At 48.2% G+C, this 20,974-nt stretch overlaps 1 protein-coding gene across 4 annotated transcripts; it reads left to right on the top strand.

The window, feature by feature from the left end:
* The first annotated feature begins 939 nt into the window (after positions 1-939).
* Positions 940-20,882, top strand: KPNA6 (karyopherin subunit alpha 6). Of its 4 annotated transcripts, none has more exons than XM_053999059.1 (14): positions 940-1,008; positions 8,139-8,248; positions 10,478-10,573; positions 11,468-11,567; positions 11,853-11,947; positions 13,273-13,404; positions 13,599-13,687; positions 14,783-14,882; positions 15,649-15,812; positions 16,473-16,551; positions 16,630-16,755; positions 17,840-17,967; positions 18,449-18,627; positions 19,426-20,882. In XM_053999059.1, the coding sequence occupies exons 1-14, from the start codon at positions 1,005-1,007 to the stop codon at positions 19,608-19,610; spliced, it is 1,587 nt and encodes a 528-aa protein (XP_053855034.1). In that variant the 5' UTR covers positions 940-1,004; the 3' UTR covers positions 19,611-20,882. The 4 variants fall into 4 exon arrangements, with proteins under 4 accessions (XP_053855034.1, XP_053855036.1, XP_053855035.1 ...); XM_053999061.1 differs by lacking the exon at positions 940-1,008 and adding an exon at positions 1,217-1,239; XM_053999060.1 differs by lacking the exon at positions 940-1,008 and adding an exon at positions 5,209-5,256.
* The last annotated feature ends 92 nt before the right edge of the window (positions 20,883-20,974 follow it).

Here is a 20,974-nt window from a genome sequence, read left to right as displayed (position 1 = left end):
GAGTGACAGGACAGAGGTGACAGACACGAGTGACAGAACACGAGTGACAGGACACGAGTGACAGGACACGAGTGACAGGACAGAGGTGACAGACACGAGTGACAGACACGAGTGACAGACACGAGTGACAGGACAGAGGTGACAGGACACGAGTGACAGACACGAGTGACAGGACACGAGTGACAGGACAGAGGTGACAGACACGAGTGACAGACACGAGTGACAGACACGAGTGACAGGACAGAGGTGACAGACACGAGTGACAGGACAGAGGTGACAGGACACGAGTGACAGGACACGAGTGACAGACACGAGTGACAGGACAGAGGTGACAGGACAGAGGTGACAGACACGAGTGACAGGACACGAGTGACAGGACAGAGGTGACAGGACAGAGGTGACAGACACGAGTGACAGACACGAGTGACAGACACGAGTGACAGGACAGAGGTGACAGGACAGAGGTGACAGACACGAGTGACAGACACGAGTGACAGGGCAGAGGTGACAGGACACGAGTGACAGGACAGAGGTGACAGACACGAGTGACAGACACGAGTGACAGGACACGAGTGACAGGACAGAGGTGACAGACACGAGTGACAGGACAGAGGTGACAGGACAGAGGTGACAGACACGAGTGACAGACACGAGTGACAGGGCAGAGGTGACAGGACACGAGTGACAGGACAGAGGTGACAGACACGAGTGACAGACACGAGTGACAGGACACGAGTGACAGGACAGAGGTGACAGACACGAGTGACAGACACGAGTGACAGACACGAGTGACAGACACGAGTGACAGGACACGAGTGACAGGACGCGACCGCCGCGGCAGTTCCGCCTCCGCTCGCTGGGGGCGCCCGAGCGCCGCGGCCGCGCCCCACCGCTCTCCGCACAGGTTTGGCCCCGCGCGGCCGCCGTCCGGCCCGCGCCCCGCCCGGTGCCGCCATATTTTGGCCGCCGCCGCCACCACCGGAGCCGCCGCCGCCGCCGCCGCGATGGGTGAGGGCCCTGAGGGGCGGGCGCGGCCCGGGGAGCTCCGGGCACGGCGAGGGGATGGGGTGGAGCCGGAGAAGCCGCCCCGAGGCCGGGCGGCGCGCACAGCCCGTCCGCCCCGCGCTGCCGCCTCCCTCGCCTCTCACCGGCGTCCCGGGCGCTCCCGGCGCTGAGGGCGGCGGGGCCGGCGCGGCCGCTGAGTCATCCCGGGGGCGTGGGGGTCTTCGGGGGCTCTCGGTGAGGGCGGCCCGCGGCTTCTGAGCGCTTCGGGCAGCGCCTCTGGGGAGCTCCGCTTGGGGCGGGAGCCGCGGGGGGGTTAAGGGCGAAAGAGCCCGGCTGTGGGGGTGCCGGGCTTGCAGAACGTCGCGTTTGGGGGTATCAGGGTGAAATACCCCGGCTTTGGGGGTGCCAGGGCTGCAGGGCCCGGTTTTTGGGGGTATCAGGGTGAAATACCCCGGTTTTAGGGTGCCAGGGCTGTAAGACTCCGGCTTTGGGGTTGCAATACCCCGGTTTTTGGGGTGCCAGGGTGGAATACCCCGATTTTAGGGGTGCTAGAGCTGCGGTGCCAGGATGAAATACCCCGGGTTTAGGGGTGCCAGGGCTGTAATACTCCGGTTTTAGGAGTGCCAGGGCTGCAGTGCCCGGTTTTTGGGGTGCTAGGGTGAATTACCCCGCTTTTTGGGGTGCCAGGATGAATTATCCCGTTTTCGGTGTGCCAGGGCTGCAGTGCCCGGTTTTTGAGGTACCAGGGCGAATTATCCCGCTTTTTGGGGTGCCAGGGCTGCAGTGCCCGGTTTTTGAGGTACCAGGGCGAATTATCCCGCTTTTTGGGGTGCCAGGGCTGCAGTGCTCGGTTTTTGGGGTACCAGGGTGAATTACCCTGCTTTTTGGGGTGCCAGGGCTTCAGTGCCCATTTCTTGGGGTACCAGGGTGAATTACCCCGGTTTTAGGGGTGCCAGGGCTGCAGTGCCCGGGTTTTGGGGTGCCAGGTTAAATACTCCGATTTTTGGGGTGCCAGGGTGAAATATCCCGATTTTAGAGGTGCCAGAGCTGCAGTGCTCGGTTTTTGGGGTGCCAGGGTGAATTATCCCGGTTTTTGGGGTGCCAGGATGAATTATCCCGGTTTTAGGGGTGCCGGGGCTGCAGTACCCGGTTTTTGGGATGCCAGGTTGAATTATCCCGGTTTTTGGGGTGCCAGGGCTGCAGTGCCCGGTTTTTGGGGTACCAGGGTGAACTATCCCGTTTTTGGGGTGCCAAGGCTGCAGTGCCCGGTTTTTGGGGTGCCAGGTTAAATATCCCGATTTTAGGGGTGCCAGGGCTGCAGTGCTCGGTTTTAGGGGTGCCAGGATGACTTATCCCGGTTTTTGGGATGCCAGGGCTGCAGTGCCCGGTTTTTGGGGTGCCAGGATGACTTATCCCGGTTTTTGGGGTGCCAGGGCTGCAGTGCCCGGTTTTTGGGATGCCAGGGCTGCAGTGCCCGGTTTTTGGGGTGCCAGGATGACTTACCCCGGTTTTTGGGGTGCCAGGGCTGCAGTGCTCGGTTTTTGGGGTGCCAGGATGACTTATCCCGGTTTTTGGGGTGCCAGGAGCTGTGAGAGGCCGGGTTTGGGGTGTCAGTGCTGTCCCTTTGGGCTGTTTGGGGCTGTCAGCTCTCTCTGCTCCATTCCAATCCTCCCACAGGTGCTGGGGTTCAGCTCTGACCTCCCCCAGAGCTCGGGGTTCAGGTGAGACCCCCCCAAAAACTCTCTGCAGTTCTGATAACCCAGCGGGGCTCTGCTTGGTGGGACTTTTATTAAATAAAAATCAAACTCCAGCTCTCTGTGTCACTGAGCACGGGCTGGGCTGTCCCAAATAAATCCCAGCTCAGTGTTTCCCATTCAAAAAGTGCTTTAATTCCAGCAGCTTTTTGGTTTGATGTGGGAGGTCCCAGCTCAGGGAGGAGAGATAGATTTTATTGGGTTTTTATTTGATTTTTTTTTTGAGGATTCCTGTAGGGTTTGGAAGGATGAGGTGGAAAAGCCCCAGCCTTGTAGCAGCTGTGTTTTCCTTAAAATTGAGTGAGGATCTTCTGGAAATAAAGATTAAAATGTTTCCATTTTCCACCTCCAATGTTGTCTTTTAAGCAGAGCTGCTTCAGAAGCTTAATGGCTTTAAAGTAGCAAATTTAGGTTGGATATTGGGAAGAAATTCTTCCCTGTGAGAGGCTGGGATGGATTTCCCAGAGAAGCTGTGGCTGGAATTATCCCAGACCAGGTTGGACAGGGCTTGGAGCAGCCTGGCATGGTGGAAGTTTTCAGCTCCAGGGATTCAGTGAAGCTTCAAAATTACTCTGTGGTCATTTAAAAATGATCATTTAAAAATTATCTTACTTGTCATGATCTCATCAGGAGCTTTTCTGCCCCCCTCCAAAGCCTCCTGAGGTGCTCCAGGAGAAATCAGTGATCAGTCTGTGTGTCTCCCAGCCCTGGACAGCTTGGAAATCTTAATTTATGGCTTCAGATGTAAAACCTGGACTGGCAGCTCTGAGGAGAAAAATGTCCTGGAGCCTGGTGGGAACGTCTGGAAATTCTTGGGGCAGTTTTATGTGGAGCTGAGAAGTTTGTGCACAGGAGCTTCCCCTTCTTCCCACCCCTGTAAGAGCTGAATATCCCCCCTGTTTGAATTATCCTCATGGAACTTTATTATTTTTAAACAAGGCTTTATTATTTTTAAACCCAGCTAAGGCTGGGGTTGTTTTTGTTGGTTTTTTTTTTTTTTTTTTTCCATTATTTTAAGTTAATGATGCTGTTTGGAATTGTCATTTGCATGGCAAACGAGGAATGAACTGATGACATCTTTAAATGCCTTTTTTTAGTGCTGCTTAACCCGTGGAGCAGTGTTAATGCTCAATTCTCAATAAAAGCCCCGTGGCTGACGAATTTAACAGTTAATTGGCTGGTTTGCTTTGTTTGCTTTAGTTCAGCAGAGCAAACACGAACTTTGTCAAGGGGGGAGAGTTTGATCTTTAAAATCCTGCGAGAGTGAAAGTCCTGATTCCTTCAGGCTTTCAGTCCTGGGGCTGGAGAGGTGCAGGTAAATCTGCTTAGCAAATCACACAGTCCTGTTTGTTTCTGAGGCAAAGCACATGTTGGAAGGGATGGATTTATTGGAATTTCATATCCTTCTGTAATTGTCTCTGAGTGTTTCTGGTCGGTTTTAATCTGGAACTCTCCTGGGTCGAGTTTGAGTGGATTCAGTTTGTTTCTCCCTGGTTTAGGGACTGTTCCCAGCTGACACTTGTGCTTGATCAGTCCATTTTGAAAGGAAATCAGAATGGATAAACCAGCTTGAAGAGGACTTAAAGCCCTCAAATTTTGGGATGAAAAGATCAAATGAGGGGTAGGAAGCATTGAGACCTGGCCTGAGGAGTTGCTGGGTTCTTTTTCCAGCAGGGCAGGGACATTCCAAAAGGATTCCTAATCTTGTTTTAACCCTGGGGAATGACAAACGCTGCCTGCCAGTGAATTTCCCCCGAAGAGAACTTTTCCCCTGTCCCTTCCCCCTCGCAGCGCTGCACATTCCAGCGGTGATATCACATCCCTGGCTGCGGGAGCTGAGCGAGCCAAAGAGCCCCGGGGCTTTACCGGGGATTTACCGGGGATTTACCGGCACAGCCAGTCCCGGCGACACGGCCAGCCTGCTCCAGCACACCTTTAGAACAGCCTCTGCAGGAGTTTTGTGCTGCCAAACACCCCAATAACCCCTGGGAGAGCAAACCAGACCCGCCCCAGTGTCAGCACAGCAGAATTCTGCTGCTTTTCCAGGGTTTAAGTGCAGCAGGGTTGTGGGCACAGCCAGAGTTGGCATTATTTGACAGGATTATTATTTTTTTTTTTTGGTGTAGTTGTTCTCCTGTTTAGCTTCATTTGTTGTGTCTTCTGAGCAAACAAAGTGATCTTTTTCCCTTTAATTTTTTTCTTATTAATTCGCTGCAAAACTATTGGTGACAGTAAAAAAATGTGGTTTTGACTGAATTCTGCTAGCAGCTCAGTTCTTTTACACATTAATTCAACTACTTTTATGTAGTTATTCATTTGATTTGTATTTAAATAATACAGATGATTTAGTCTTCTTTTTCTAGGGTTTCAGTTCACTTAATAAAGTTGTCCTGGCCAGTTTTGTTTTTTTTGTTTCCCCTAGAAGAGTCCTCTGGAGATGTCAATGATGGCAGAACCCTCTGGGATTTCAGGGAATTGGAGAAATATGAGGAATGAGGTGAAACCCAGCAGTTCACTCCATTTATTTTGCTGCAATTTGTCTAATTTAGAGGCGTTTAAATTGTAAATCACCAACTTTATCCCATCCCAGGGAAAACTTGGGTGGAAAGGGCCTTTGGAGGTCACCTGAGAGCTGGGAATGTCCCCAGCAGGCACTAATTGGCAGATCAGTGCTGCTGAAGTTCCTCAAGTGTATTTATTTACACTTGCATAATTCCCCAAGCAGGGAGCAGCTGTCAGCCCTGCTGTGTGCTCAGAGCCACCTTTGGAAGATTCCCTGTGGAATATTCCCTGTGGGAAGGGCTCCATTGGGCCTGACTCAGCAGCACAAATCCTGCAGTGACTCAGCTCCCAGGCCTTAATCAGCAGCTGAAGAAAAACGTTGGAAGCAAATGTTTCTTGTCTTGCAGAAAACTGGGAAGAGGCAGGCTCGGATTCCCCATCCAGGAGCATCCAGAAGCTGTTAGAGTAACAACTCTGCAATTACAGTTTCCTGCTGTGGCTTGTGCTGGATTTACAGGGATTTGAGTGCCCTGCTGAGCCTTCAAAGTCAAACTTTCACCCCGTTTTTCTTTTCTTTTAAGTGGGAAATACATTCTCATCCTATTTATAAGTGTGGCAACTTGGGCTCGTAATTCTTTGACAGCTGGAGGAGTTTTTTTCCCCTCAGTGAAGGCAAGAGGGGCCAAATTTCTCCCAGCTCCTGAAGGGGATTTCCTTTGCACAGGAAATTGGGAAGGTGTTGTTCAGTTCCATCCTTAAGTTTGAAATGCAAACACTGTGGGGTTTTTTTTAAATTTATTTTTTTATTTTTTACTGGAGTTGTGATTGATGTTCACTAATCCAGGGAGCTACAAAAATCACAACTTGGAGAAATGGGATTCCTAAAGATTTGTCTAAGCTGGATCAGAACTTTTTAAAATGGAATGAATCTTGCAAGATTTGTTGTTTTCTTGAGTGAACTCTCAGAGTTCAGTGCCCACTGGCACTTCTGTAAAAGCAACAAGTGAAAATCTGTGGCTGGAGTCTCTTCCTTAAGAGCAGAGGATTCCTGACAGCCCAGGTACTCCCAGGCCCTGATTAATTTGGGTTTGGGGATATTCCCACAGATGGAATTGGAGTTCAGAGTTAACACAAATGATTGGCACTGAAACATTCCAAACACACATTTTGTCCTGCTGTGTTTCATTCCATGAGTTTGGTCCTGCTGCAGTCCAGAGCTCACTGTGAGGTCCTGATCCTGCATTTCTCACACCCATTGCCATGGAAACGGGGTGGAATGTCCCAAATCAGCATTCTCGTGCTATTAAAGCACTGCCAGAGATGATGGGCTGGGAAAAAAAAAAAAAAAATCAATGGAAATCATCTGCAGGAATAAACTCTGAGAGAAAAACCAGGGAGTTTTGTGACTCCCTGAAGAGTTATCTTTGGGGTTTCCCTGCAGGATGAGAGGGACAAAACCAAAAAATCTTAAAGGTTTTGGTGCTCTGGGACATAAAAAACCCTTAAAGGACAAGGTGCTGAGTGTTCCTGAGTCTGGCTGTTCTGGCACAGCTGAGTTTGGAGGCAGCTGAGCTGTCACATGTCCCTTGGCTATTTATGGGACTGCCTGGTCATCCTGGGCATCCTCACTTCTCCTTCCTCCTATTCTTCCAAACCACCTTTTCATTGGAGGCTTTGCTTTCCAAAAGGGAGGATTGAGATTCTTAAATTGTTTGGAGAACTAAGCTGTCACTCCCTCTGTGTGGCTGCATGAGCCACAACGGGGTAGAAATACAAATAAAAACATAACAGTGGTGCTTAAATACATTTTCTGAATGAAAATCTATATCTAGGTGACACCTGGATATTGTATGGTCAGCTATAAACCCCTAAAGCCTGGAGGTTTCTCTCTTTTTTGGTGTCTTTTTAGCTGGTTTTGGGAAATGATGGAACTGAAAGTATTTTGTTTCCTCTCCTGTTAAAATTTTAATTTTTTTCGTGTTGTTTTCTCTCTCCTTAGTAACGAAAAGCTGGATATTTGTATTTAGTAGATGTTTTTTCTTGGGTTGCCTGTGGAGTTTTGGGTCTGACACTTGGAAGTGCTCCAGAGTGGCTGGAGGTTGTTGATAAGTGGGACTGAAACTTTCTGTGAGCCACAGGGCTGAGGGTGCCTCAGGCTCGAAATGAGGAGGAGATAAAGCTGCAAACTTCCTCCTGCCCTTAGCAGCTGGGGAAAAAAAAAAACAAAAATACTGTTTTTCAAATGAGTTCTGAAGGAGTAACTTGGTTCAGTGCTAGTTGAGCCTCTGAGGTTTATCCTGAGAAAGGATAAACAAATTATTTGTGCAAGTAATGTCAGAAATGGGAGAGTTTGGGGAGTTTTTGCCATGCTCAAAGCAGGGGGTTCCAGCTGGGGCAGTCAGGGGTTGCCATCCTGCCCTGCTTCAGTTACAGCTTGGCCCTGGCTGCCTTCAGCTGTGCCAAAAACTGGAGTGTCCCTTCCCTGACTGGGAGGGAGAAAAAACAGACTGGGAGAGAAACTCTGAAGGAATCTGGTTGGAATTGCTGCATTTGTCAGCTCTGGAGCAGCAGCAGAAGTAGGTCAGGTCCTGAACACCTGGTGGGACACAGTCCTGTCCCTCACCTGCAGCTCTGCTCTGTTGTTATGAACTCCATGCCTTCACTCTGCTGGGTTTGTGCTCTCTGGGAATAAATATCTGGGGGAAAATGCTGTGCTGATAGCAGGGAAATACAAACTGCTGCTGAAAACCAAAGGAGCCAAACCAAACTCAGTAAATAAATGTACTCCATCTGGTTATGCCATGCCTTGTGCACACGGGAAGGACACACAGGAGCAGTGGCAGGAGCCCTGAGGCAGAATTCCTCCTGTTTTCACAGAAAACTATCGAATGAAGAGCTACAAGAACAAAGCCCTGAATCCTGAGGAGATGCGCCGGAGGAGAGAGGAGGAGGGGATTCAGCTGCGCAAACAGAAACGGGAGCAGCAGGTAACTCACTCACCTGGGGCAGCCCTAGCACAGCCCACACTGCTGGAGACTGCAGGGATCTCTGCATTCAAGTTTGTTTGTGATCATTTTATCCTGTTCTGAGATCCTGGAGCAGGTAACTCACCCACCTGGGGCAGCCCTAGCACAGCCCACACTGCTGGAGTCTGCAGGGATCTGTGCATTAAAGTTTGTTTGTGATCATTTTATCCTGTTCTGAGGTTTTAGAGCAGGTAACTCACTCACCTGGGGCAGCCCTAGCACAGCCCACACTGCTGGAGTCTGCAGGGATCTGTGCATTAAAGTTTGTTTGTGATCATTTTATCCTGTTCTGAGATCCTGCAGCAGGTAACTCACTCACCTGGGGCAGCCCTAGCACAGCCCACACTGCTGGAGACTGCAGGGATCTCTGCATTCAAGTTTGCAGTCATTTTATCCTGTTCTGAGATCCTGCAGCAGGTAACTCACCCACCTGGGGCAGCCCTAGCACAGCCCACACTGCTGGAGACTGCAGGGATCTCTGCATTCAAGTTTGTTTGTGATCATTTTATCCTGTTCTGAGATCCTGGAGCAGGTAACTCACCCACCTGGGGCAGCCCTAGCACAGCCCACACTGCTGGAATCTGCAGGGATCTCTGCATTCAAGTTTGTTTGTGATCATTTTATCCTGTTCTGAGATCCTGGAGCAGGTAACTCACCCACCTGGGGCAGCCCTAGCACAGCCCACACTGCTGGAGACTGCAGGGATCTCTGCATTCAAGTTTGTTTGTGATCATTTTATCCTGTTCTGAGAACCTGCAGCAGGTAACTCACCCACCTGGGGCAGCCCTAGCACAGCCCACACTGCAGGGATCTGCATTAAAGTTTGTTTGTGATCATTTTATCCCGTTCTGAGGTTTTAGAGCAGGTAACTCACCCACCTGGGGCAGCCCTAGCACAGCCCACACTGCTGGAGTCTGCAGGGATCTCTGCATTAAAGTTTGCAGTCATTTTATCCTGTTCTGAGATCCTGCAGCAGGTAACTCACCCACCTGGGGCAGCCCTAGCACAGCCCACACTGCTGGGGACTGCAGGGATCTGCATTAAAGTTTGTTTGCAATCATTTTTATCCTGTTCTGAGATCCTGCAGCAGGTAACTCACCCACCTGGGGCAGCCCTAGCACAGCCCACACTGCTGGAGTCTGCAGGGATCTGTGCATTAAAGTTTGTTTGTGATCATTTTATCCTGTTCTGAGGTTTTGGAGCAGGTAACTCACCCACCTGGGGCAGCTTGGGTCAGCCCTAACACTGCCCAGGCTGCTGCAATCTTTAAGGATCTGTGCATTCAAGTTTGTTTGTGATCATTTTTTCCTGTTCTGAGATCTTGCAGCAGGTAACTCACCCACCTGGGTCAGCCTTTAGCAAAGCCCAGACTGCTGCAATCTTCAAGGATCTACATTAAAGTTTGTTTGCAGTCTTTATTTTGTTCTATTTTGACTCAGATCTTGCAGCAGGTAACTCACCTGGGGCAGGTTGTGTCAGCCCTAACACTGCCCAGACTGCTGCAATCTTCAAGGATCTGTACATTAAAGTTTGTTTGCAGTCATTTTTTCTGTTCTGAGATCTTGCTTTTTTCTCTTTTTTTTCTCTGGACCCAGCTCACATGGAGAGCTTTCCAAACATTTTGTTCTTGGGCTACTCAAGGGGTTTTTTTTGGTGGTTTTGTTTTGTTTTGGTTTTGGTGGCTTTTTGGTTTGTTTGTTTGGGTTTTTTTTGGGGGGGGTTGGTGTTTTTTGTTGATAGATCCTTCATTTTAAAGGTGGTGGGGTTTTTTTTAGATATAATTAGTGAATGGGATTATTTCCTGGAGAAACAGGAAGAGCAAGTGAAAGTATGGCCTGTGTGTATTTCTTTTTCGGAAGCACGAAGTGATTACCAAGTGCTATGTCTGGAACTAAATATTTGCTTTATTAGCACCTTATCCAAGCTACTTTTTTGCCCAGTTTTCCTGATTTTTGGTCAAATTCTACACTTGCCTTCCGTGGTGGCTCAGTGATTTGGTCATTTGCATATCTGAGAGCAAGAATTAGTGCTTAGTTTGTGTGCCAGACTAACCCTGAGAGTGCAGAGCTGCTGGTAATGACCCCTTTTTACTCAGCTTACCTTCAGTCCAGGAGGGATCTTGGCTGAGGAGTTGTGGAACCTGTTCATCGTTGCTTTCTAATTACAATGCCTGGTTCTGGTCCCCACCAGCTCTTCAAAAGGAGGAATGTGGAGCTGATCAGTGAAGATGATTCCATGTTTGACAGTCTCCTGGTGGATTCCTATGTCACTTCCACAACGTGTGGGGTAAGGTGCCCTCAGATTTCATCCTTTGGGGCTGCTGAGGCCCTGCAGAGATTCCCAGAGAAGCTGTGGCTGCCCCTGGATGCCTGGAGTTATCCCAGATTGGACAGGACTTAGAGCAGCCTGGGATAGTGGAAGGTGTTAAGCTCCTTCCAACCCAAACCATCCTGGGATTCTGTGCTTGTATGGAACTGCCAAACTCCAATGGTTTTATTCCCTTACTTTCAGGAATCTTTGTGTGAGTTGGTGCAGGCAGCTGGAACAGCCACAAACCCTTGGCTAAAATGCAAAGAGGAGATTTATTCCTGAGGGGAAATTTCATTCCTGAGGGGAAAATTTATTCCTGAGGGATCCAGAGGGACACCAATGGTGCCATGAGGCCTGCAAAGCTCAGCCCATGTCAGGGAATCCCCATCCCACTGCTCACTCTGGTTTATCAAGGGTTATTCCCATGCCAGGGAATCCCCATCCCACTGCTCACTCTGGTTTATCAAGGGTTATTCCCATGCCAGGGAATCCCCATCCCACTGCTCACTCTGGTTTATCAAGGGTTATTCCCATGCCAGGGAATCCCCATCCCACTGCTCACTCTGGTTTATCAAGGATTATTCCCATGCCAGGGAATCCCCATCCCACTGCTCACTCTGGTTTATCAAGGGTTATTCCCAGCTGCATGTTGAAAATCCTCCTCCAGTGTCCTTTTATTCCATTTTATCCCCTTTTATCCCATTCCCCTCACCAGCATTGCAGATGTGAACTGGAGGAGTGTGTTGTGCTGGGATCCCCAGTTTTGGATTTCTGGCTAAACCCAAATTGTAGGATGTCATGCCTGTGGTGCCTGGAATAATCTCAGTCTGAAATGAAACCATTCCTCTGTTCTCCTCTGCCTCTTTTCAGGAGGGATTGATCACAGGAGAGATGGTGGAGATGCTTTTCTCAGATGACCCTGACCTTCAGCTAGCAACCACTCAGAAATTCAGGAAATTACTCTCCAAAGGTAAAAATAACTCATCCCTGCCCCAGGATCCAACAGAGCCTGCCTTTTACAGGGGTTTGTGCACAAAAAATGGGCAGGCTGGGGGGAAAAAATATCCATAATTGAGAACTGTGATAATCTTTTGTATTGCTGATGATTGCCAGCTGTGCAATTTATACAGAAAATGATTTTGCCAAGCTGCCCTGATGAGTTCAGCCCAGTTTGAGATCATTTAATTAACACTTCAGGCTTGTTACTCCCCTGCATGAGGTCTGTTCACTCCCTGACACTGCCTTGCTTTTTCAGAGCCAAATCCTCCAATAGATGAGGTGATAAACACTCAGGGAGTGGTGGAGAGATTCGTGGAATTCCTGAAAAGAAGTGAAAATTGCACATTACAGGTAAAGGAGGGTCTGTTATTAATTCTTCAGGGTGTGGAGCTGTTTATCCTGTGAACCCACAGGTGCTGTGAGAGGAAAATGATATTTTGAACTCCAAAAATGTGACCCGTAGGAGAAGACAAAAAACAAAACTAGTCTGTAATGCTCAAGCAAAAAAAAAAAAAAAAATTGTAAATGACTCAGAATTAAAAATACTGGCAAAAATTCCTTAATTCAGCTGCAGCAGAAGAAAGTTTCCCCTTCCTCTAGCTGATATTTCTGCTGGGAGCTGGTGGAGCCATGGGATAAAGCTGCAGGAAGAAACTGTGTGAGGAAAAACCTGCATTGCTGGAGGCAGAGTGGCCAAAAAAGAAAAAAAAAAGGTTAGAAATGGGTTTGGCCAGTGCTGATCCTGCCTGGGGCAGAGGGAAGGCCTGGGTGGCTTCCTGAGATTCCTTCCAGCACTCTAATAACTCCTGGTTTCTTTGGAGGGGATAAAGAAGCTTCCACACTTGGAATTTAATTCAAGTTGATGACTGCTTTCCTCTTTCTCCCTCCCCTCTGGCCCCAGGCCATGGGGCAAAGGGGCTTTTGGAGAATTGAATGGAAATCTGGTTTGAAACAAAAAAAAAAGAGGCAAAAGGAGGGAATTTCTACTCAGCTTCCCTTGAACTCGCAGCATCTTTGGGGTGTTGGATGAAATATAGGGAATTTTCTATTTTGTGTGTTCCTGCACTGTGTTTCTTGCTGGGAAGTGCTTATGGAAGAGAAATGAGCAAGAGATGTCACCACCACTTCATCCTTTGAGCAGCTGTAGCTCTTTTATTGCTCAAGAAAATAAAAACCTTTGAGTACTGAAGTGTTCTCTTCCTTTCTCTCCTAAAACCTTTGCAGCAGAATTGTAGCCAGAATGTCTTTTGCTGCATCAAGCTGATTTTATTTCCTTTATTTTGCTGGATCAGGCTGATTTTATTCTTTTGCTGGATCAGGCTGATTTTATTCTTTTGCTGAATCAGGCTGATTTTATTATTTTGCTGGATCAGGCTGATTTTATTATTTTGCTGGACCAGGCTGATTTTATTATTTTGCTGGACCAGGCTGATTTTATTCCTTTATTTTGCTGGATCGGGCTGGTTTTATTCCTTCATTTTGCTGAATCAGGCTAATTTTATTAGTTTTTGCTGAATCAGGCTGGTTTTATTATTTTGCTGGATCAGACTGATTTTATTCCTTTATTTTGCTGGATCAGGCTGGTTTTATTCCTTTATTTTGCTGGATCAGGCTGGTTTTATTCCTTTATTTTGCTGGATCAGGCTGGTTTTATTCCAATTTCTCTCTCCTTTCAGTTTGAGGCAGCGTGGGCCCTGACGAACATCGCCTCGGGGACTTCCCAACAAACCAAAATAGTCATCGAGGCTGGGGCAGTTCCCATCTTTATAGAGCTCTTAAACTCTGACTTTGAGGATGTTCAGGAGCAGGTAAGGATCTCTCCTCACTTTGGGATTTTGGGGAGAAGCAGATGTTCAAAAATGCAGTGTTTAAAAGGAGTGATCCCAGCTGGCTGCAGAGCACAGGTTGTCACCTGGAGTTACAGGAAAATTGCTTTCTCAGCACGCTGCCTGTCTCTCCCTGTCAGAAAATGAATGCTGAAGCTGCTGCTGTTTCCTTCCAGGCTGTCTGGGCGTTGGGGAACATTGCTGGAGACAGCTCTGTGTGTAGAGATTATGTCCTGAACTGTGCCATTCTTCCTCCCTTACTCATGTGAGTAGCCACGAGCAGTTCTGGGAGTGCCACTGTACCAGGGCAGCAGTGTTGGAGCTGGGCCAAGATTCCCTGGGAGTCAAACCTGCTTCAGAGAGTGGGATTTTGTCCTGGGATAAAATTCCTTACAGATTCCCTGGCACTGTGGGATCCCTGGGAATCAAACCTCTGGTTCTGAGTGGGATTCTGTGGATAAAATTCCTTACAGATTCCCTGGCAGTGTGGGATGCCTGGGAATCAAACCTGCTTCAGAGAGTGGGAATCTGTGGATAAAATTCCTTAGAGATTCCTTGGCAGTGTGGGATCCCTGGGAATCAAACCTGCTTCAGAGAGTGGGATTCTGTGGATAAAATTCCTTACAGAGTCTCTGTCAGTGTGGGATCCCTGGGAATCAAACCTGCTTCAGAGAGTGGGATTTTGTCCTGGGATAACATTCCTTACAGATTCCCTGGCACTGTGGGATCCCTGGGAATCAAACCTGCTTCAGAGAGTGGGAATCTGTGGATAAAATTCCTTACAGAGTCTCTGGCACTGTGGGATCCCCAGGAATCAAACCTGCTTCAGAGAGTGGAATTGTGTGGATAAAATTCCTTACAGAGTCTCTGTCAGTGTGGGATCCCCGGGAATCAAACCTCTGCCTCAGAGGAGTGGGAATCTGTGGATAAAATTCCTTCATGCTGCTCTGGGGTGCTGCTCCTTCTGGAGTCACAGGGTGTCCCTCAGCTCCTGCTCTCTGCTTGGGATTTTTTTGGGATTAGAGTAAGATCAGGTCTCTCACACCACCTCCCTCAACGTGGTGATAACATAATTCTGTCAGGCCTGGGCTCTTGTTGCTCTGGCAAGAATTAATCTTCATCCCACCCTGGAGAAGTGAGGCTTTGTCCCAGTGGCTGATTTTGCTGCTCCTGGTGTCAGCCTGACTCCTCTCCCCACAGGACTCTGAGCTCAGACTGAGCAGTTTGTGTCACTTGCTTTGTGGTGATGACTGGGAGTGTCCTCCTGGGCTGAGCTGGAGCTAAATGGTTTAGCTTTAATTCTTTTGGTTCCCTCTGCTTCCACACCAAGGACAATAATCCCTGGTAATTCTCTGTCCAGGCTCCTCACCACGTCCACCAGGCTGACAATGACACGAAACGCTGTCTGGGCCTTGTCCAACCTGTGCAGAGGGAAGAGCCCACCTCCTGAATTTGATAAGGTGAGAAGAAATGCCCTGTTGGCAGCCAGGTGATGGGGAGACACCCAGTTCAGAGGTTTGGCTGGGTTATTTTGGGCTGTAGAACTCGAGGAGGGCACAGGATGAGGTTTTTCCTGCTGAGGTTGATCTGCACGTTTAATTTTTCCCAACCTTTCTGCTGCACCCCTCAAATAAGGGACAGGCCCAGGCTTCCCTAGAAAGTTTCTCTAAACCATTTTCTTATGAACTCTGGAATTTTGAGACTTCAGTTATGACCCACAGCTCTTCTGAGATCTGGAAATGTTGAAAACCAGAACTTCTGTGAGCTGTGGTATCTTCCCTTTCCCTGTCCAGGGAACCTAACTAAAGGTCCTGCTGGCTTTTCAGGTATCTCATCCTCCTTTGGCAACACAAAAATGCTTTAAATCAGCATGTTTTCACTTTTTAAAGTGAAACCTCCCATATCAAAGCTGGGAACCCTGTGCTGAAGGGTGAAATCTGAATTGAGTGTAGATATAAACCCACTTCTAAATAATTGAGGTGAACTTGGTGTGAACATTGAGAGTCAGAAATGGAGCAGAGCTCTTTAACAGGAGCTCCCAAAGCGCCCTCAGTGTCATTTGAGCGTAGCAACAAAGCTGCTGAGGTGGCTTTGGAGCTGTGGGGAGAAGGGCTCTGTGGCCATGCAGGACTTGACCTGAGCAGTGAGCACGAGCAGGAGGTGTTTGCCTGCAGGTGTGGTGGTCCTGGCCTGGTGACTAACCCTGGGTGGTGGCTGTTGTTGCAGGTGTCTCCCTGCCTGCCAGTGTTGTCCCGATTGTTGTTCAACAGTGACTCTGACCTGCTGGCAGACGCGTGCTGGGCTCTGTCCTACCTGTCCGATGGTCCCAACGAGAAGATCCAGGCTGTGGTGGACTCAGGGGTGTGCAGGAGGCTGGTGGAGCTCTTAATGTGAGTATCTGTCAGGAGACTGAGTGACAATCCATCTCTATGTCCCACCAAACCTCCCGTGCACACGGGATCCAGGCACCTGAGCTGGCCCAGGAGGATCTGGAGCAGGTTCACAGCTGGAATTTGCTGGCTTGGCTTCCTGAGCTGAAGATTTTCCAGTTCTGCTCTACACTGTGAAAAGATACCTGTGCTGGTCTCAACATCTGCCCCAAAAATTACAAATTCATTGATAGACCAAACATTATCCCAATAAATTTCTGAAATTCAACCATTTTTTGAGTGTGGGCCAACCACACAGACAACTGGGAAGAACTTTCTCTCTCCTTTCCCAGATTTCCTTAATGATTGCAGAGTGTTGTGTGCTCTCAAGCTTCAAAGGGACACCTGGTTATGAGGCAAATCAAAGAACAGTGGCTAGGAGAAATCAGCTTGGCTTTATTTCTCCAAAATCTGTGTGGAAAAGGGGATGGAGTTGGGATGCAAAAGATCAAACTGTGTTGCAGCTTTGTTTTCAGTGGCAATGTGCTCAGCTTACCCTGTGTTCTGTATGGCAGGGGATGGAATCCTAAGGAAATTGTGCAGATGGGATAACGGGGAGGGAACATGAATATCCCAGTGATCTGATGGAGTTGGGTTTGTCTTTGCACAATTTCCCTGCAGGCACAACGATTACAAAGTGGCCTCTCCAGCTCTGCGAGCAGTCGGCAACATCGTGACAGGGGATGACATCCAGACCCAGGTGAGAGGAGAGGAATTTCCTGCAGGGAATGCAGTGCCTGCCACTGGTGATCTCACTTGTGCTTCCTTTCCCCCAAAGGTGATTCTAAACTGCTCAGCCCTGCCTTGCCTCCTCCATTTATTGAGCAGTCCCAAGGAATCCATCAGGAAAGAGGCGTGCTGGACCATATCCAACATCACAGCAGGGAACAGAGCACAGATCCAGGTACAGTCTCCCCCAGCCTGCCTGCAGTGATCCCACATTCCAAGCTCAAGCATTAAGGATTTGCAGCTTTTCCCTTTCCCTGACCCTCAGAGGCTGGATTGGTTCACTTCTCTTACTCTGCAGCCATTTGCAAATTTGCTGCTGCCAAACGAGCTAAAAAAAAAAAAATGGGGATGAAAATTGGGAATGGCAGCAGCACATGGGCTGAACCCCACAGGCTGGATCAGATTGGAATTAGAGGAGATTCAGCCCCTATTTCTCCATCCTCAATTCCTTGGAAGAGCTGGAGCTGGTTGAGGTTTAATTATCCCTTTCCTGACCTCTGTAGGGAAGCGGAGCAGAGCTTTCAGCATTCCCCCAGTACTGATGCAATTCCAGGGATTCTCTGGAATCCATGGTTATATCTGGAATATATGGTTATGGAATGTCTGGAATTCTCTGGAATACATGGTTATTCCATAACCAGCTGTGATGGTTATGGAATATCTGGAATCCATGGTTATATCTGGAATATATGGTTATGGAATGTCTGGAATTCTCTGGAATCTCTGGTTATTCCATAACCAGCTGTGATGGTTATGGAATATCTGGAATCTATGGTTATATCTGGAATATATGGTTATGGAATATCTGGAATCTGTGGTTATATCTGGAATCTATGGTTATGGAATGTCTGGAATCTATGGTTATATCTGGAATTTATGGTTATGGCATATCTGGAATCTATGGTTATATCTGGAATTTATGGTTATGGAATGTCTGGAATTATCTGGAATCTATGGTTATATCTGGAATCCATGGTTATATCTGGAATCTATGGTTATGGAATATCTGGAATCTATGGTTATATCTGGAATGTTATGGAATGTCTGGGATGCTCTGGAATCTGTGGTTATTCCATATCCAGCACAGCTGGTTATGGAATATCTGCTTTTAACAGGATTTGGCTTGAGGAATAAACCACAGCAGTCACTTCAGCTTGGGAAGTTCTTCACATGGGGATATGGAAGTGGAGGTTTCTTTCAGGAAGGCTTTTGGGAAGTGCTGCCAATCCCAAGCCCCTCTCCCTGCCCTCTTTTCCCAGGCAGTCATAGATGCCAACATTTTCCCGGTGCTGATCGAAATCCTGCAGAAAGCGGAATTCCGCACGAGGAAAGAGGCAGCCTGGGCCATCACCAACGCCACCTCAGGAGGGACCCCCGAGCAGATCAGGTATTCCCTGAGCCTCTCCTCCTGGGGCCACACCTGGCAGCTCTGCCTTCAGGGGAATTTCCAGGCAAAGGAGGAATTTGGAGAGATTCTGGAGAGTAACTGAGACGGGCAGAGCTGGGTTGTGATTTGTAATTGCCTTCTGGATGAGGAGAATTTAATCCCAGATTTTCTCCATCTCTCTTTGGGTAGTTGAGGCTAAATGTCCAAATTTAATGACAGATTGAATGCCAGTGTGGACTTAACTTGAGCAGCACCTGGATTTCAAAAGTGGCTCCTTTCCTTAAAAAAAAAAAAAGATTTCTGAAAATAGGGCTGCATACAAATGCAAATAAATGGATCAAAATTAACCTTGCAGAGCAGTAAATGTGTATTTTTAGGTAAATTTGTTCATTTTAGTTGGACTCATCTCCTTTGCTTTCCCAGGGAGCAAAGGTGATGCTCCTGAGCAGGCAGTGATGTCAGTGCTGCTCTCTCTCTGCAGGTACCTGGTGAATTTGGGTTGTATCAAACCTCTGTGTGACCTGCTGACTGTCATGGACTCCAAGATTGTTCTGGTGGCATTGAACGGGCTGGAAAACATCCTGAGGCTGGGAGAGCAGGAAGCCAACCAGAGTGGGACTGGGATCAACCCCTACTGCAGCCTGATTGAGGAGGCCTATGGTAGGTGGGGCTCTGGGCACTGCAGGGGTCTCTTGGTTGCTTTTCTGCTCTGTTGAAGGGTTTATTATATTCCAAAATAGCCAATATTTGTTCCAAAATCTTCTCAAACTCATTTAGCAGGTGATGAGAAAATACTTGGGAGTAAAAACTCTGACCTGGAGTCCAAGCTGAAAATCGTGGCTTGCACCAGGTGGGAATATGAACCAGAAATGAGCTGAGCTAAGGAAAAAGTGACAGTTCTGGGTCTAAAATTGCTCTGACTGTGCCCAATTTTACACTTGAAATCCAGGGAGACGTTGCTTTTCCCTGGAGTGACTTAATTTGGTGCTGATGGATTTTTTTTTTTTTTTTTTTTTTTTTTTGGTCCTGCTCTGGATGCTTTGAGGAGGAACAAGTTCCTATTTTGGTCTGAAACTCCCTGTGAGCTGGCAGTGTCTGCTCTGCCCTCTCATTACTCTGAGTGTCCTGATTGTCCCTGGAAGGATAATTCCTGGAATTCCTGAGGGTGCACTGTGCATGGATGCTTTCTGTGCAGTGCTGGATTTAACTGGGGCAGCGAGAGCTCGAGGCTCCTGGGACAAGCCCTGCAGCTACCAAATCCCACTGGAATGTGGGATTAGCCTGCAGCTGGGACCACATCTGGATGAGCTAACCCTGCCTGGCAGGGCTGAGATCCACCTTTGGCACAGCTGGGTTTAGGTGTGGATTTATTCTGCTCACAGAATCCTTCGGAGGGCGGAGAGCGGATTTCTTCCTTTCATCCCATTCCACTAATTTTTTTTTTTTTTTCTTTCAAAGGTTTGGATAAAATAGAATTCCTCCAGAGCCACGAGAACCAGGAGATCTACCAGAAAGCCTTTGATTTGATTGAGCACTACTTTGGGGTGGAGGACGACGCGGCCGTGGCTCCGCAGGTGGACGAGAACCAGCAGCAATACATCTTCCAGCAAGCCGAGGCTCCCATGGAAGGATTCCAGCTATAATCCTGGGGGAAAACCCTCCAAAAAACCACACAAAAAAACCCCACAAAAACAACAAAACCCCACCACAAACTCTCTGGGAAGTTTGGGAGAGCAGCTGCTGGTGCTGGCTGGGAAGGTTGGACAGCCACTCCACACCTGTTTGGGAAAACTCTACAACTGCAGAGAGCGCCCGGTGCTCCCGGAGAGAAGGGGAATTTCTGCTCCTGGTTCCTTTGGGCTGCTGCTCACCTTGTCTTTGGAGGCAGGGAGGACACAGAGGTGACAGGTGGCACCTCTTGGTGGCTTCTTCTTTGTGGTGGTGTCTCCCCAGTGCAGTTTTTACCTCCAGCCTTGGGTTGGGTGAGGACACAGAGAGGAGGGAGCTGTTCTGGCCACAGTAATTCTGCAAAACCTGGCTTGATCTATTTAAATTTTCTTTTTTTTTTTTTTTTTTTTTTTTTTGCACATGTTACTCTTTATTAAAGACTCTTTAATATGCCAAGAGCAAAATTTAGCCCTGGCCTTTCCTCCTTCAGGTGGACAGTCCTGGTGAACCCAGGACCAGTTCCCTGATGAAAAATACTGAAAATGGACAGAAAAAATGAGAAGTTTTCTCACTGCTGGGAAGTTTTTTTTTTTTTTCTGCTGCTTCCCTTTGTCTAGATTTATTTTTGTTTTTTGATTTTTTTTTTTTTAAGAACTGCTAGTGGTATTTCCAAGGATTAAAAACAACAACAACAACAAAAAAAAAAAAGCAACAAGAGCCCAAAGATGGGAACTGGGGTGGATTTTTTTGGAGCAGGAAGCACAGCTGCTGTTGCACAGGTTTGGTTTGCATTGTACTGACTGATCTCAGAGCTCTGAAATGCTGAAACCCACCTTCATCTTTACTTGAAATACTTTATTTGCCATGAGAAACGTGGGCTGAATTCTGGGTTTTTTCCTGCCTTGGGGTGGTTTAGGGGTGGAGGAAGATTTTGGCTCCACCTGCCAGCGGTGATGGGAGCTCCAACAGCACCAGGTTTTCAGGTTTACCTCCTGCTCACAGTCAGATAATGCACATTTTACTTCCAAAACCGGCAAATCTCTGTATTTTTTTATATCATAGATAGGGAAATATTTGTCTAATCGGGCCACAGAGGAAAACTACATATGAAATTGCTGTGATTCCTCTAAAGAAGCACTGTGAGGCAGGCACACCTGGAAACCCCCGCGCTCAGGGGTGTCCTGCCGCTCCTCCTGCCGGTGAACGCGCAGCTCCCCGAGCCCCCGCGGCGCTTTCGGTAAAAAAAACAGAGGAGCAAACACCCGGTGCTGGGCTGCGGGGCCCTTGTTGTGGAACGAATAAACTCCACCTGTGCAGGTGTCCGGCTGTGGCGTGATGG

The sequence above is a fragment of the Vidua macroura genome, chromosome 25, assembly GCF_024509145.1.
Source record: "Vidua macroura isolate BioBank_ID:100142 chromosome 25, ASM2450914v1, whole genome shotgun sequence".
Classification (NCBI taxonomy): domain Eukaryota; kingdom Metazoa; phylum Chordata; class Aves; order Passeriformes; family Viduidae; genus Vidua; species Vidua macroura.
The sequence above is the reverse complement of the archived record's forward strand: the minus strand, read 5'-3'. Positions and strand labels throughout refer to the sequence as shown.